The sequence below is a fragment of the Chinchilla lanigera genome, unplaced genomic scaffold (genome assembly GCF_000276665.1).
Source record: "Chinchilla lanigera isolate Chin_1 unplaced genomic scaffold, ChiLan1.0 scaffold00018, whole genome shotgun sequence".
Classification (NCBI taxonomy): domain Eukaryota; kingdom Metazoa; phylum Chordata; class Mammalia; order Rodentia; family Chinchillidae; genus Chinchilla; species Chinchilla lanigera.
Genome location: NW_004955419.1, coordinates 13113041 through 13126665, shown reverse-complemented (window position 1 = coordinate 13126665; position 13625 = coordinate 13113041). Strand labels below are relative to the sequence as shown.

The following is a 13625-nucleotide window of genomic DNA, read 5'->3' as shown; positions in this document are numbered from 1 at the left end:
GTGGATTAGACCTTCCATGAGTTCGTGGCTCAGGGCGCTTTCAGGTGGTAAGACCTGGATGGAGGTGGGTCATTGAGGGCACGACCTAGCAGAGTGTATCCTTATTCCTCCTCCTCCTCCTCCGCCCTTCTTCCTCCCTCTCTGCTTCCTGGGTTCCATGGGGTAAGCAGCTTTTCCTCCACTATGTTGTTTCTGCTTTGGAGCCAGTCAACCATGGACTGAACTCTCTGAAACCAGAAATCAAAATAGCTCTCTCCTCCTTTCAGTTGAAGGTGTTGGCTATTTTGTCCCAGAGATGGGAAAGTGACCATGGGAAAGTATGGCTGTGCTAGGGCACTGTAAGTGCTGGCTCAACCCAAAGGTTAGGATCACATGGTGAGCCACAAAGAAACACAGTTGGAGACACTATCTCTGTCAGGAGGTAAGTGGAGCAGGCTGTTACCCTGAGGGAACTGAGGACAGGACAGAGGGTCTCCTGCAGGCAGAGCAATGGCAGGGCAGGCAGGCAGGGTTCCCTAGACACCCAATAGGGCCAGGCTAAGAAGCACTGTGGGGAGAGGAGAGGTGGAGAGGACCAGAGCTTTGCTTCAGAGAAGGCAGTGCTACCGGTCATGGGTGGATCCCATTTGAGAATATGAGAGAAAAAAGCTGCCCGCAGGTAAAAGGGGATGAGGTCAGGGGCATCCCTGGAGACCAAGATGAAAAGCTTAGCCTCCACCCTGGGGGCTCCCAGCCTCAGTGCAGACCTCTGGATAGACACAGGGGATCGAATATGAATTTGGAGCATTCACTCTACCTCCAGGATGGAGAATGAACCGGCGGGCAGATGAGTAAGTGGAGAGGGACTGGCAAGGAGGCTGCTGCATGGCAGTCGCGAGGGCAAGGAGGGGAAGTGTGGTCTGAGATGCCCTGGGGAGAGGGCAGGCCTGCAAAGGCAGCCACGTGGTGGTTGGTGCCGTCCCCAGCAGGGAGGCTGGAGAGGAGGAGCAGGTGAGGTTACTAACTTGGGATGTGTCCATGGTTTGAGGACAGGAGAGATGGGGTGGTCAGAGGGCTGGAGATGAGCCAGGACTTCCAGGGTAAAAAGGATTATTCCTAATGCCGGAGAAGCACTAAAAATATGGACAAAAATTTAAAACATTAAAAAGAGGCACAGATCGCATTTAGAGACAAGGCTAGAAAATGAGTAGGGATAGATATCTTGGGGGGGAGACAGAAGGAGTCTGACAGAGGGCTGTATTTACTGACCTCTGCAGGGACTAAAACCTTAGGACTGCAAGGACTCTTGTAAGAGGAAGAGGGCCGAAGAGACTTGGGGGAAATCTAGAAAGTTTGGGGCTCCCCAAAGAGGGAGGAGACGGGCAGGAGAGGGTCGAAGGAAAGGAAAAGGGTCCTGCTAGGTCCAGATATGTTAGAGCAGTGGTGGCAAACCTATGGCACACGTGCTGCAGCAGGCCACTGGTATCCCTGACAGCTCTGAAAGGCTTGCAGCGTGGTGCTAGGGACGCCACACTACGGGTGGCTGGAGAGGGCTGCCTGCCCCTCACCCAACTTTTCCATGGAAGCTCAAGATGGGAGGTGCATTTCTGAAGCTGGACTACATTTCTTTTCTTATCAGAAACCCCTTAATGAGGCCTAGAACACTATTTCGGTTGTGGTTCAAATAAATTACAAGGTTTGTTTTTTTTTTAAGTGCAGAAGCCTATGTTATCAACTCACCAGTCTCACCTGCATTAACTGCTTTAATATGCTCTGGAAATAGCCACCTCCACACCTTCCTCATGGGGCCTCTGGGGAGCCCGGCAGGGAAGGTGCTGGGGTGCAAGGTTGGACACATAGCTGAGCCAGGATATGACACGGTCACACTCCAGGCCAGCGGGCCGTGCATTTGCCTTCTCTTTCAGGGTCTCACAGAAAATCAAAAGAGAGGTGAGGTCATACAATTCCACTCATCACTAGGCTTTATTAACTTCTATAAAGCAAAAATGCAGATACCAAAGGGCAGACAGGAGCACTTACATTTTTAAACCAACTTCATCTCTGTGGCAATATTGACTACATGTAGTAAATGACGCTGCAATTCAAACAGCTACAACCGATCACACAGGCCCCAACTCCTGATATTTCTTCCAGTGTCACTTAAAAAAAAAAAAGAGTAACTAAGCAGACACAGAGAGTTCCAAAGCCACAGTAAGCACAATGCAGTTTCAAAGGCAAGCAAATGCAGTCAACAGCATTTTTCATTACAATGCTTGCAGTGGGACCCACATGGCCATATTTTTTTAAACTTTGGATGTGCAGTGGGAACAATGACTTGTTTGTGAGGACAATGAGCCAGGTTTAGCAGCGGGGATGTGTGAGTCACAGAGAGGCAAAGGGACTTGTCCAAGGTCACTGTCAAGTAACTCTGTCAAGTGATCCCAGGCCCACCTCTGAACTCCACCTCCAGCCTCCAGGCACAGCCCTTCCTTCTCCCTGGACGCTCCAATGTATCAGCTGGAATCCTGATCTACAGTAGCTGAGGCTGGAGACAAGGTGAACCCAGCCCGGTGGCCAAGTCTTTAGGTGGATAAGTGCTACTGGAGGTTGGGGTCATAAAGGCAGGCGGGACTTCCCACATTTCACTGTGACTCAGCCCTACCTGGGAAGAGCCTGCCAGTTCTCAAGCAAGCTAACATGTGTGAATTGCCATGTGAAGGCCCCAGCACCTGGGTATTTGGGAACACTCTTCCCAGTGTAGCTTTATCATTTCTGCCCAGTAGCCTGCAGCTTCAGAACCAGGAGAGAAGACATCTTGAGACTGTGTATGAAAGGCTGGTCTGTTTACTTTGTAGTCAGAGCTAAGAGGATGCTGATATTAGGAAACTCAGGTAGAGAGAAAAAACAACCACGAAACTGGCTGCCAGCTGAAGCAAAACCACAGCCAATTTAGCAGAAGGAACACAGATTCTCAAAGGAGGCAGGAGGCAAAGGTGTTGGGACTGGAGAAAAGGGAAAAATAAATCCACTTATACATTCTCCACGGACAATAAGGCAATTTTTAAACATACACGTCATTACTGGGGACTCGGTCTTCACCTGAAATAATCAGGCTGCCGAAATAACCCACTTCTGGGAATGTGGTTTTCAAATTAAGAGAAAGGTGACAAACGCATTAGCCAAAGGGGCCTCATGGGGTGGATCTAGGCTCCAGGAGAGGGTAAATGCTGTTGGTCACCCAAGTACAGACCATATCTTTTTTTTAAAAAAAAAGACCTTTCTGCCAGGTATGGTGGCACACACCTGTAATCCTTGCACTCAGGAGGCTGAGGCAGAAGGATTGCTGTGAGTTCAAGGCCAGCCTGCATTGCTGAGTGAGACCCTGTTTCAAAAAGAAAAAAAAAGGGAGGGGGGCTTTCATCAAAGTAGTAGATGGTGTTTTTCACACTGAGTAACTCATCTGATGCTTACAGCCATGTGAAAGGTGGCTATGCCCATTTCATAGTTCCAAAGACTGAGGTTCAGAGACTTCATGGGAGTTTCCATAGCCACAAAGCCAACTTGCACAGCACACACTACAGACTATGATTTCTTTTGATTTCTGCACCCAGCACCCACTGCCACACACAAACTTTCATCAGATCACTCACTCCAGAACCAAGGAATCTTGAACTCAACAGCTCTGGATTAGAAGATCATACCAGTCATTCAGTAAATATTTATTTATGAAAGTAATTCCTGTGTTCCACGAGGTGGGGATATGGGAATGGACAGGAATACAGTGGTCCCTTGGTTCATGAACTGAATTCTTTCCATAATTCCTGAACCAAGGGACCACTGTATTCCATTGTCATTCCTGTGGAGTTTACTTTTAATGGGGGAGGCAGATGGTAAACAAAGGTAAAGAAAGTCCTTTTAGCAGTAACCAGTGCATGAAAGGAAATCAAAGCAGGGGATAGGGATGGAGAGGGAGAGCAGGAGTGCTTTGGAGGAGGTAGCAATGCCTGGTGACTTGCGGCCACGGATGGGTCTACAGTCTCCTCCATGACTCCCAGAAGTCTGAGCCCATGTCCTGTTCATCTCAGATTTCCAACAGCCAGTCACAGGTTTGTGGTGTGGTAGGCACCACTAGGAAAATGTATGGACAGTCTGCTAAGGCAGGTCACTGTCTCTGATGCAGAGCTCTCAGACTTCTTGTTTAGTAAAGGGAAGTCTCTGGATGGCACTCAAAAGACCCTCAATGTCATGCACAAAATGGCACAGACATCTTCCTGCCTTCCACTAGGGGGGATTGATCCAGGAGGCTGGCTCTGGATCCCTGGGGCTGAGCTCCAGGCAGGACACTTGTTCCTAATCTGTGATGACCTTGGGATTGCCCATTTCACAACCTTGACCATGATCCTCCTTACTTTTTTGCCTCCCCTGGCACAAAAGGAATAAAACACACAGCACAGAACAGCAGGCACTAGCAAAGGTGGACGCTTCCCTTCTCAGCAAAGGAAAGTTAAACCACAAGTGCAATATAAATACAGATGGGGTGATAGGAACGTGTCAGTCTGGCTTCATCAGTTGTACAAATGTATCACTCTGGTAGGATGTTGACAAGTCACGAGCCTAAGCATGTTTGGAGGCAGGGGCTATATGGGAAATCTGTCCTGCTCAATTTGGCTGTGAACCTAAAACTGCTCTCAAAAATAAAAAACACTACCAGCAACCACCACCACTGCCCATAAGCGCTCTGGCTTCAAGGTGTCGCTGCCTGCAGCTAACACCAGGAATGCACAGGGAAACACTGGAGAGAGAGTTTGCTTCGCATGTTGCACCCTTTCCACCTGCCAGGCTGTCAGAGCAAAAGGCAAATGTCACGGTGCAGAAATTCAAGCACCCCTACCCTGCGGCACAATTAGATGCCTGCGTGAGCTTAGAGTTAATATTGGATTCTTGCTTGGGGGTTTAAAAAAAAAAACAAAGGAACAGAATCCATTTGCAAAGATTTATATTTCAGCCTCCAGCAATCTCCAGCCACTTAATGTCATCCCTTCTAATCAGATTCTCTGGTCTTGGCTGGGAAGCCGTCTGGGGTCCCTGAGCTGCAGGAACTGAAGGCTTCTCTTCTAGGCTATAAAAGAACCCCGCTAGACGGCCAGTTGGAGCCTAATCCCCATTGCATGCCTGCTTTGGTGCAAAGCCCTTTGCAGAGTGGAGGGAAGATTAAGACCTGAGGAGATGCAAACGTGTTGTGAGCGTGAGCAGACAGGCACACTCACCAGGAGCTGTGTGCACTTGACAGGTGCCTGCAGACTGTGGCGGGAGGCAGGAGGAAGTGGGAAGCAACAACACACTCACAGTCCCATTGGTTGGAGGGTAAAGGATCCCACTTCTCTTTGCAGCTCCAGCCAAATGGTGAATCTATGGCAAGCAATAAACAACATTGGGTTTGCCGGCAGAGAGGAATGAAGAACCAGAAGCTAGCACTGGGGTGAAGCCACATCTCTTTTGTGTCCAGCTTCAACTCAGGAGGCAAGAATCTTCTTTAAAAATATGAATTCTTAAAAATAAATAAAGGCACTATCTTTCACCCTGCAAAATGCTTCTTCGATTTGAGCAGTAAATAACCAGTTAGAAGAGGATTTGGTCCTACATCGGCGTCATAATTTTCTAAAGCTTTGAGTGTCTGCTTGAGCCAAATAAATATACAAGACTAAATTGAAGGAGTGTGTCAGTGTATAACATGAACTCTGGATATGCAGAAGCCAAAAATCTACTCGGTCAAGGGTTTATACACAGTGGTCTTTCCATATGTCATTGCTGACTTGATTCATGGGACCTGAAAGTGAATGCAGAGTGAAGCCTGTCTGAGTACAGGAATAAGACCTACACTTCACACAGGAAGCGGGAAGTTGGAATAATTTGTAATGGCTTCAGCTAACCACGTACGATGGGAAAATGACAAATGTGTCATTTAGAACCTGCTGAACCAAATATAATGACTGATATTAATCCAGACAGATTCCTCCTGGTTATTATGCAAAGGAAGGAAAGGTATGATAATTCTAATTAAATGAAAGGGACGGCAACAGTTTGTAACTTCTGGAACATTTCAAATTTTAATATGCTCCGTGGATTTACCTGTGGGAATGCTGAGACTGTAATGAGGCTGTTTGATTTTTATCGAGATGAAACACACACAGACATACACACATCCCAGGAGCACCTGGATAGCCCAAGGCACTATCCACATAACCAGGGGACTGAGAAAGCAGGTGGGTAAGTGAATTTAATTTTGTGTATTCTCAGAGTGGTGCTGTTTGTGCCTGAATCCTACTGTCATTTCTCACTGGCTCCAGAACAGTGCCAGCCTTGGAATTCTTGGGTTGAGACACAGCAGTCCGGCCCTCATCGGTACAGCATGTAACCTATCAATTTCCTGATTTAGTATGATGCTATGCAAGACTGCCAAGAGTCTCATCTCCTAGTCCTTAGCCAACTGTCTTGGCCTTAAATGCAGGCAAATTTCTAAAGAAAAAGAAAACAGCAGATTAGACATTCTGTATGCCTTCTGCGTAGCACACATCAAGCAAATCAGACTCTGGGCTGGAAAGGACCTTGGTCAGCCCCTGATCCGTCCACCCTGGAACACATAGACGATCATCAGGAACTGGCCCAAGGTCACACAGCAAGTGTGCAGCAAAGCCTAATGCAGAATCCTGAGTCTGTGGTCCCACTGGCCAATTTATCAAGCATATTCGGCTGAAAAACTTTGAACGATCTACTTTATTATTACTAGTTTGGCTCCTGTTCATTCAAGATTTTTGCAAAAATCAAACATCTCAATATAATTGCAAGTAGCACACGGACGGTCTTATGTATACCTGTCACTGCTGATACAGTAAATGGGCTTTAAATGGGGGGTGCTACTTGCAATTATATTCCTGATAAAATCCTCAGTAAAGTGCTCTGAGTAACAATGGACCCCCCATCTGTCAGAAAAAGAAGTGGCAAAGAACTGTGTCTGCTTACTCCCTTCTTTAAAAAGCTGTGACCCTCTCTGATTCATAAACTCTTAAGTCACTTGACTTTTAAAATTTATTTTAATTTGGGCTGAGGGGGTGTAGTAATAGAGCGCTTGCTGAGTATGTGTGAGACCCTGGGTTCAATCCCCAGCTCTACAAAAAAGGTGAAAATTTTATTTTAATTTAATGTTCTTTAAATTACATACATATATACACACTTAATCTCTCTTTTTCCCTTCCTCTTCTTTGCACTGCTATTCTTTTCATTGTCCTTGAAGCCAGCTGTACATCTTGTAATGCTACAGTGGCCTCCTCCTCTATCTTACCCTAAATTCCATCCCCTTCTCTCCCTGGAGTTCATGAAACACAAAGCAACATTCACTTCTGTTGCTGCTGAAGGCCCCAAAGAGGTCTGTCTCCTGTAGATTATGTGCCTGGTGCTGGCCAGAAGAGGGGCAACCATGGGCCCACATGGGGCTCATTCTGCCCTAGCAGTCATACCTGGAAAGAAAAAGCAGGGGTGAAGCGGGAGGCTCAGCATACAGGTGCCACACTTCAAGGGCAGTCCTGCTCCTGTCCAGCTCTCCCTCAGTGGCAGGTGCTCTTTCTTGGGCTTCAAAACCTGTGCACAGAGAGCTGAGGTTTCACTCTGCAAGCGATGAGAATAAGTGAAGGAACAGAGGCTGGGGGCTGCTCTGAGTCCCAGCTCAGACAGAGGGTCCTCAGCAAGATCAATGAAATGCTGGGAAACTGAAGCACACAGCCAAGCAGGCTGACCCTCATGGCACGGCTGGGTCCAGGAAGTGAAGTACAGGGATAGTTAGTGTTTCGAATGCTCAGATTAACTGACAGCTTTTCCAAAGCCTATCACCTCAAGATGATTAAGTTACCCCAGTCTCTTTAAACTGCCACTAAAATTGAATCCACATATATAAATGACCATTTGGATCAAGTATCTTTAGAGCATAAATTTATCATCTAGGACCTCTAGACCTTTTAGGGCCAAGGTTAATGGACTATTTCTTTATAAAGAAAGGAATGCTAGATAAAGGAGAAAGATGGATGTCAGGGAGGAGACAGAGAAAGCTGCTGTGTGGGACCCACAGAGAGCTTTGCCCACTGTACCTTGGAACAATCTATGCGATCGGCTTTTTCCCAGAAACTGCAAAGAAGTTTGCAAAAGCATCAGAGTCTCCCCAGAAGGGCTCATGGGCTAGAAAGCAAATGGGGGAGGCCAAGGTCAAAGGCAGATGGTGGTGTCCCAGGTACACAGCCAGAGTCAGCGCACCTAGCCTGGTCCCGGATCACTGAACAGCACGCAGAAAGTTGCCCCGGACCTCAGCTGCCTGGGAGTTTCCCAGCAGCCAGCGGGCCCTTGGCTGGAGTTCAGAACACCTGGGCTGAGGAGGCAGGAGTAAGGGGGGACAGTGTAGAGGTCGCAGGCCAGCCCAAAACCCTGGGAAGCACCGCTCTGCAGAAGCACAGTTTGTGCTGGCGTTCGTCTCCCTCAAAACCCTTCACTTCTTGCAAACAGGGAAGGAAGTGGGAGCTAAATGTTTGTAAGAGGCCCTTGAATCCATCCAGGGACCAAGCGCTATCCATCTCACACTCCAACTGGTTTTCAACAGCCCTGGGCTAGCAGATTAGCAAAGCGTGCACTTCTTCAAACACACGATTAAATCCCCAGAAGCTGGTTGTCACGAGGTTATTTTTCTCAATTAGCAGACACAAAAAGCACAGATATGCTCATGGGGGCCAAAGGATTTATTTCTATCAATCAGGCAAGGTTAGGTAGGGACCACTTATCTGCTCCAGTTGCCTCGTTTTCCAAGTAGAGAACCACGGGTTCTGAGAGGGCCAGTGCCTGCTCCAGGGTACACAGGCTGGGCTGGGTCGGAGCTCTGAGGTCACCAAACCCTCCTCAGGCCACTTGAGAGTCAGCAGAACTTTGTTTCAAAGTCAAGAATAGAAGAGGGGGAGAGACTACGACTACTGAGGCGACCCCACAAAGCCAAGGCATCGGTATAGCCTCAGTGCCTGGCATCTAGCCTACAAACTAGCTGTGCCTGCATTAAAGTTACGAAAAATGGAACCCAGGAAGGTCAAGCTATTTGCCTAAGGACACTAAGCGTGGAGCTACCGAAGGAGGGCGCTCTCTGCCTCAGGCTTTGCTCCTTATCTTTTGTCCAAACCACAGCCCTACCTTGACAGCCTCGGCGTGGGTTACCCGGGCCAGGGATTTATCGTTGACACGCAGAATCTGGTCCCCGACCCGCAGCCCTTCCTTCTCGGCCAGGGAACCCGGCTCCACCAGGGAAACGTAGATGCCCACGCCGTGCTCCGAGCCCCCGCGAATGCTGAAGCCCAAGCCCTCGTGGGCCTTGGCGCGCCGCAAGCTCACCAGACGCACTTCCCCGGGGCCCGCGCCGTCGGGGCCGCCCCAGGAGGGCTGCCTGTAGGGGGCGTTGGCAGGCAGGTAGAGGCCCTCGGCGGTGTATTGGTCGAAGAGCAGCTGGTCGGAGCGCGGGATGACCAGACGCAGCATGGGCAGCAGGCGCCGCTTGACCGGGCTGTCCAGTAGGACGCGCAGGGTGCGCACCAGGTCGAAGACGTTGCGGCGCGCGTGGTACGCGTTCAGGCAGTGAGTGAACTGCTCCCGCTCCGCCTCGCTCAGCAGCGCGGTCAGCGCCTGGTGCAGCTGGCGCACGTTGGCAGACAGTAGCCGCAGCCCTGCGCCCCCGCCGCCGCCCGCCGCGGCCCCCGAGCCCAGCGATCCGGTGGAGGACGAGCTCACCGACAGGCCGTCCAGCTGCGCGTTCATCCCGCCGAGGCCCAGGCGGACTCGAGGCGCGCCGCGGGGTACTGCTGCCCTCGCGGGCACGGGCGCGACAGCTGGATCTGGGGAGCGCGGCAGTCACGGCTGGAGCCTGGGCAGCGGGGGACGAGGCGACGGTGCTGGGTCCCGGGAGACGGGGGCAGTAGCGGCTGCTAGAGTCTGGCTTAGAGGCGCGCGGAGACGACGGCGGGAGTCTGGGTTGGAGGGGGGCGGAAACAGTGGCTGGATCCTGGGGCGTCTCGGAAACCGCTGCTAGAGTCCCGGGGACGCAAAGACTGCGAGGGTCGCGAAACTGGAACCCGGGGGACGAAGAGACGGCGACTGGAATCCTAAGGTCGCGGATATCACGGAGGAATCCCGAGGGACAAAGTGTTGGTGGCTGGAGCCCGGCGGTCGTGGAGACTGCGGCTGGAGGCCGGGGGCGCGGAGACAGCAGCTACATTCTGCAGGCGCAGAGACGACGGGCGGCTGGAGTGAGGGGCGCAGCCAAGCGGACCGCCCCGTCACACCATGCCCCGGGCTCCCCCAGCCGGGCCGCTCGTTTCTCTAGGGCTGGGGGACCCCAAAGTCAGAAGTTAGAGCGGGTATCAATATAGTTCCAGAGCCCCCGAGTCGCAACCAGTCGAGCCACGCGATCCTCTGGCAGGGGTGCGCAGCATGTCCCTGGTAGCCCCGGGATGCAGCAACCCGGGGCACCCGCGCCCCTGCGCCACCTGGGCGCAGACGGAGCCGCGCCGCCGCGAGCCCGGACTTTGCGAACTGTTGAGCAACCTGGGGCCGAGTCTTCCAGCGAGTTCCGACGCCTTCGCCGGCGCCAGCTCAGCCTTGGCCCCGCCCCCTCGCCCCACCCCCTCCCTGCCCCCTCCCCCTGCGGGCTCTTCAGGAAATGACGTCCCGCCTGGCGCGCCTGGCCGTTGCCTGGAGACGGGGTGAAACAGTCCAGCCCTGGGGAAGAAAGGGGTGAAAGTGGGGGGTAGGGGCAGGAGGACCTCGTGGACCCCTGCGAGCCCCCTTCTCCTTCCTCTAGTGTGTGTGTAAGGGGAAAGAGGATTCAAGAATTGCGCTGTTCGGCTATTGGAGCCTGTGGACCAGGACTGCTTTGAAGCAATTATGCAGCCAGCTAATTCACAAATGTGGGAAAAATAGCCAACTTTTTGCCTCTAAAATACCAGACGCGTCATGGTTTCTTTTCCTACTTAAAACGTTGTGCGCCCTCCTCCCTTGCACACACACCGACATCCAAGTTCAAGTGTTTATGTGGACGATTGTTGGGCACCTGCTGTGTGCAAAAAATGAATACAAGCACACACAGATGCCTCCCTCCGGGAGCCAACTGCTGCACACCATAGATCAGACGGGACTGGGCCATCTCCACTGAGGAGGAAAGATGTTTTAGGAAATTCAAAGAATACACTATATAAATGCATATGTCTCCTCCCCTCCACACGCACAGACTCGCAAATATGGGCACGAATAAAACAGATGCGGTCTGAGTAAGGAGGGTAGGGTGTACCAGTGTCCACATCATGGTTGTGATGTTGTCCACCTTGGGGGGAAAATGGGTGAAAAGTCGATGGGATGTCTACCTACCATTTCTTACAGCTGCATCCAGGTCTGCAATTATCTCTGAAATCACATATAATACCCATGCACACACATATGAAGTGGGTTGTGAAAATAGTACTCTTTGCCTTCCTGTCCCAAAACACAATGGGAAGCTGCTCTAAGGCATGGCTATCAGCCACCTGCTCCCCAAACACAGTGTAAGGAGAGCCCAGTGCTGTGATTCAAAGATGGCTTTCTAAGGGGGCCCACAGCACCATGTCCACACACCTCACACGCATGCACCCCTTCCAGCTGAAATTGCCTCTCCTTAGCTGTTCTATAGAAAGCTGCATTATTCCTGAAACTGTTCTAGAATTTCCAAACCAGAGCCAGCTGACTCCTGGGGATGTGGCAGTGGGTAAAGGACTGTTACCTTGAGTAGATTTGAGCTTCACCCAGAAGGATGGAACATTCACTATTCGTTCATCTATTTATTCATTTTCTTATTTGATCACTCTTCAGTCAACATTTTCCAAGTGCCTATTCTGTGCTGGGTCATTGCCAGGTGCTGGAGACCCAGAAAGAAAATCTCTGATTCCCAGGAGGTCATAGTCTAGGAGGGAAGAAAAATTATATAAATAAGTAAAGTTTTAAACCAGGATAAAAATTCCAATGACTGAGGGAGCCTACAGTAATGGGAAGAGAATAGGACTTTGTTGAAGAGGGGACCCCTGAATGAAGAACCCCTGCAAATGGACTTCCTTCTCTGGATGATGTAGATTGTGGAAAGATTTCTAACACTGTAGATTTAATGCATTCCCAAAACCAAGGCTGAGTTGCAGCTCTATTTTCTCTAGGGATCTTCAGTTCTCTGCCTCACTTTCCTACTACATACACTTTCCTAATAATACACTTTCCTAATACCTAATACACTGGATTAATACCTAGTGAACATACTTGACCGGGTGTCTAATGAAAAAAATTTAATAGCCAGCTAGACCACCCTGCTACTGCATACCCTTACTCCACTGTCTTAACTCTAGTTGAAGCCTCAAATGTAACTAGACAGAGATATTTAAGAACAAATTAATCTTCTCCATCCCCAAAATGTATTAATGACATTCATCAAAGTGCCACCAAACGGTGCTTAAGTGTATGCGGTTCAGGGTTTCTGCAAATGTATTTCATGCCTAGCTTTCGCTTAGTTAGTGCTCTAATTATAATTACTGTGATTGGCTTGATAAATGCATCCCAGGAGCTGAGATTCCCCAGTTCCACATTTTATTTCTGTGCAAGGATGTTTTCAGGAAGGTATTTTGCTTCAGGCAAGCAGAAGTCCTGTTGCCCACAGACTTCATAGAAAAGGAAACACTTTCTTCTGCAAACATCAGAGACCATCTGGGATGCTGTGCTATTGTTTAATTTTGTAGAGGCCGGCTTGAGAGGGCACGTAAGTGTGAAAGCACGGAAAAAGAAAGCTCTGGGGCTCTGCCTTCCATCTTGCATAACCACCTTAGGATCAGTTTGCACTGTGTACCCTCTGATGAGAGGCAGTGTGTCATTGTGCTCAAACCTCAAGAATCCTATTTCATGTCTGAAGATGTGTTTGCTCTTCAGAAATAAGCTCTTGGAAACCCAAGCTGCCTGGGCTCCCGTGGGCTGTGGTGACTCCAGCCTGCTGGACCTGAGAGGAAACTACAGGTATGCAGGAGGCCTGGCCTTGGTTGCACACTGCCCTCTTCAGAGGGAACACGGTATTCTCCTGTGGCTGCCTTGCGTGGCCTGGGCTTCAACAAAGCCATTTTAATTGTTGGCTATCACTCCGAAACTCTAACCAGTCAGCGCCCTTCCCCATGGATGTTTCTGGAAACTTGAGCACACCGAGGCAGGTGAAAAGAGAGAAAAAGAAGAGTAAATTGTGCTTTGTGCATAGCACAGCTTACAGGTGCTTAGAAGTACTTTGTGCTGAGCTGGCTTTGTGTTTGTTGTTTGTCTTTTAGGTGTTTGCTTTCACCAAGAGGCAGCATATTGAATTGCACACTGGACATCAGGCAGAGCCGCTATTCCAGTCTTTGAGCTCCCTTTCGCCAGTTGTGTGGCCACAGAGAGTGGCCTCACCTCTGACTTTGTGAAACAGGCTTCACACCTTTCCTGTCTCCTGTTTTCCTGGATGTTTCAGGTTCTGTATAGCAACATGAAATCATGCTGCAATCACCTGGTAGCATAAAGTTGCTGCATATTTCCTCCATTTT

The 13625-nt window shown here is 49.9% G+C and overlaps 1 protein-coding gene across 6 annotated transcripts in view; it reads right to left on the bottom strand.

Moving 5' to 3' along the window:
- The window catches only part of Dfnb31 (deafness, autosomal recessive 31), a 91266-nt gene extending 80601 nt beyond the window's left edge, over window positions 1–10665 (bottom strand). For 5 of the 6 annotated variants that reach the window (XM_005382629.2, XM_013513190.1, XM_005382630.2 and 2 more), the window contains exon 1: window positions 9196–10665. In XM_005382629.2, coding sequence (XP_005382686.1) covers window positions 9196–9813 — 618 coding nt within the window. In that variant the 5' untranslated portion in view covers window positions 9814–10665. The remainder of the gene's footprint in view (window positions 1–9195) is intronic. The other variant, XM_005382633.2, reaches the window with a different exon arrangement.
- Window positions 10666–13625: the final 2960 nt, after the last annotated feature.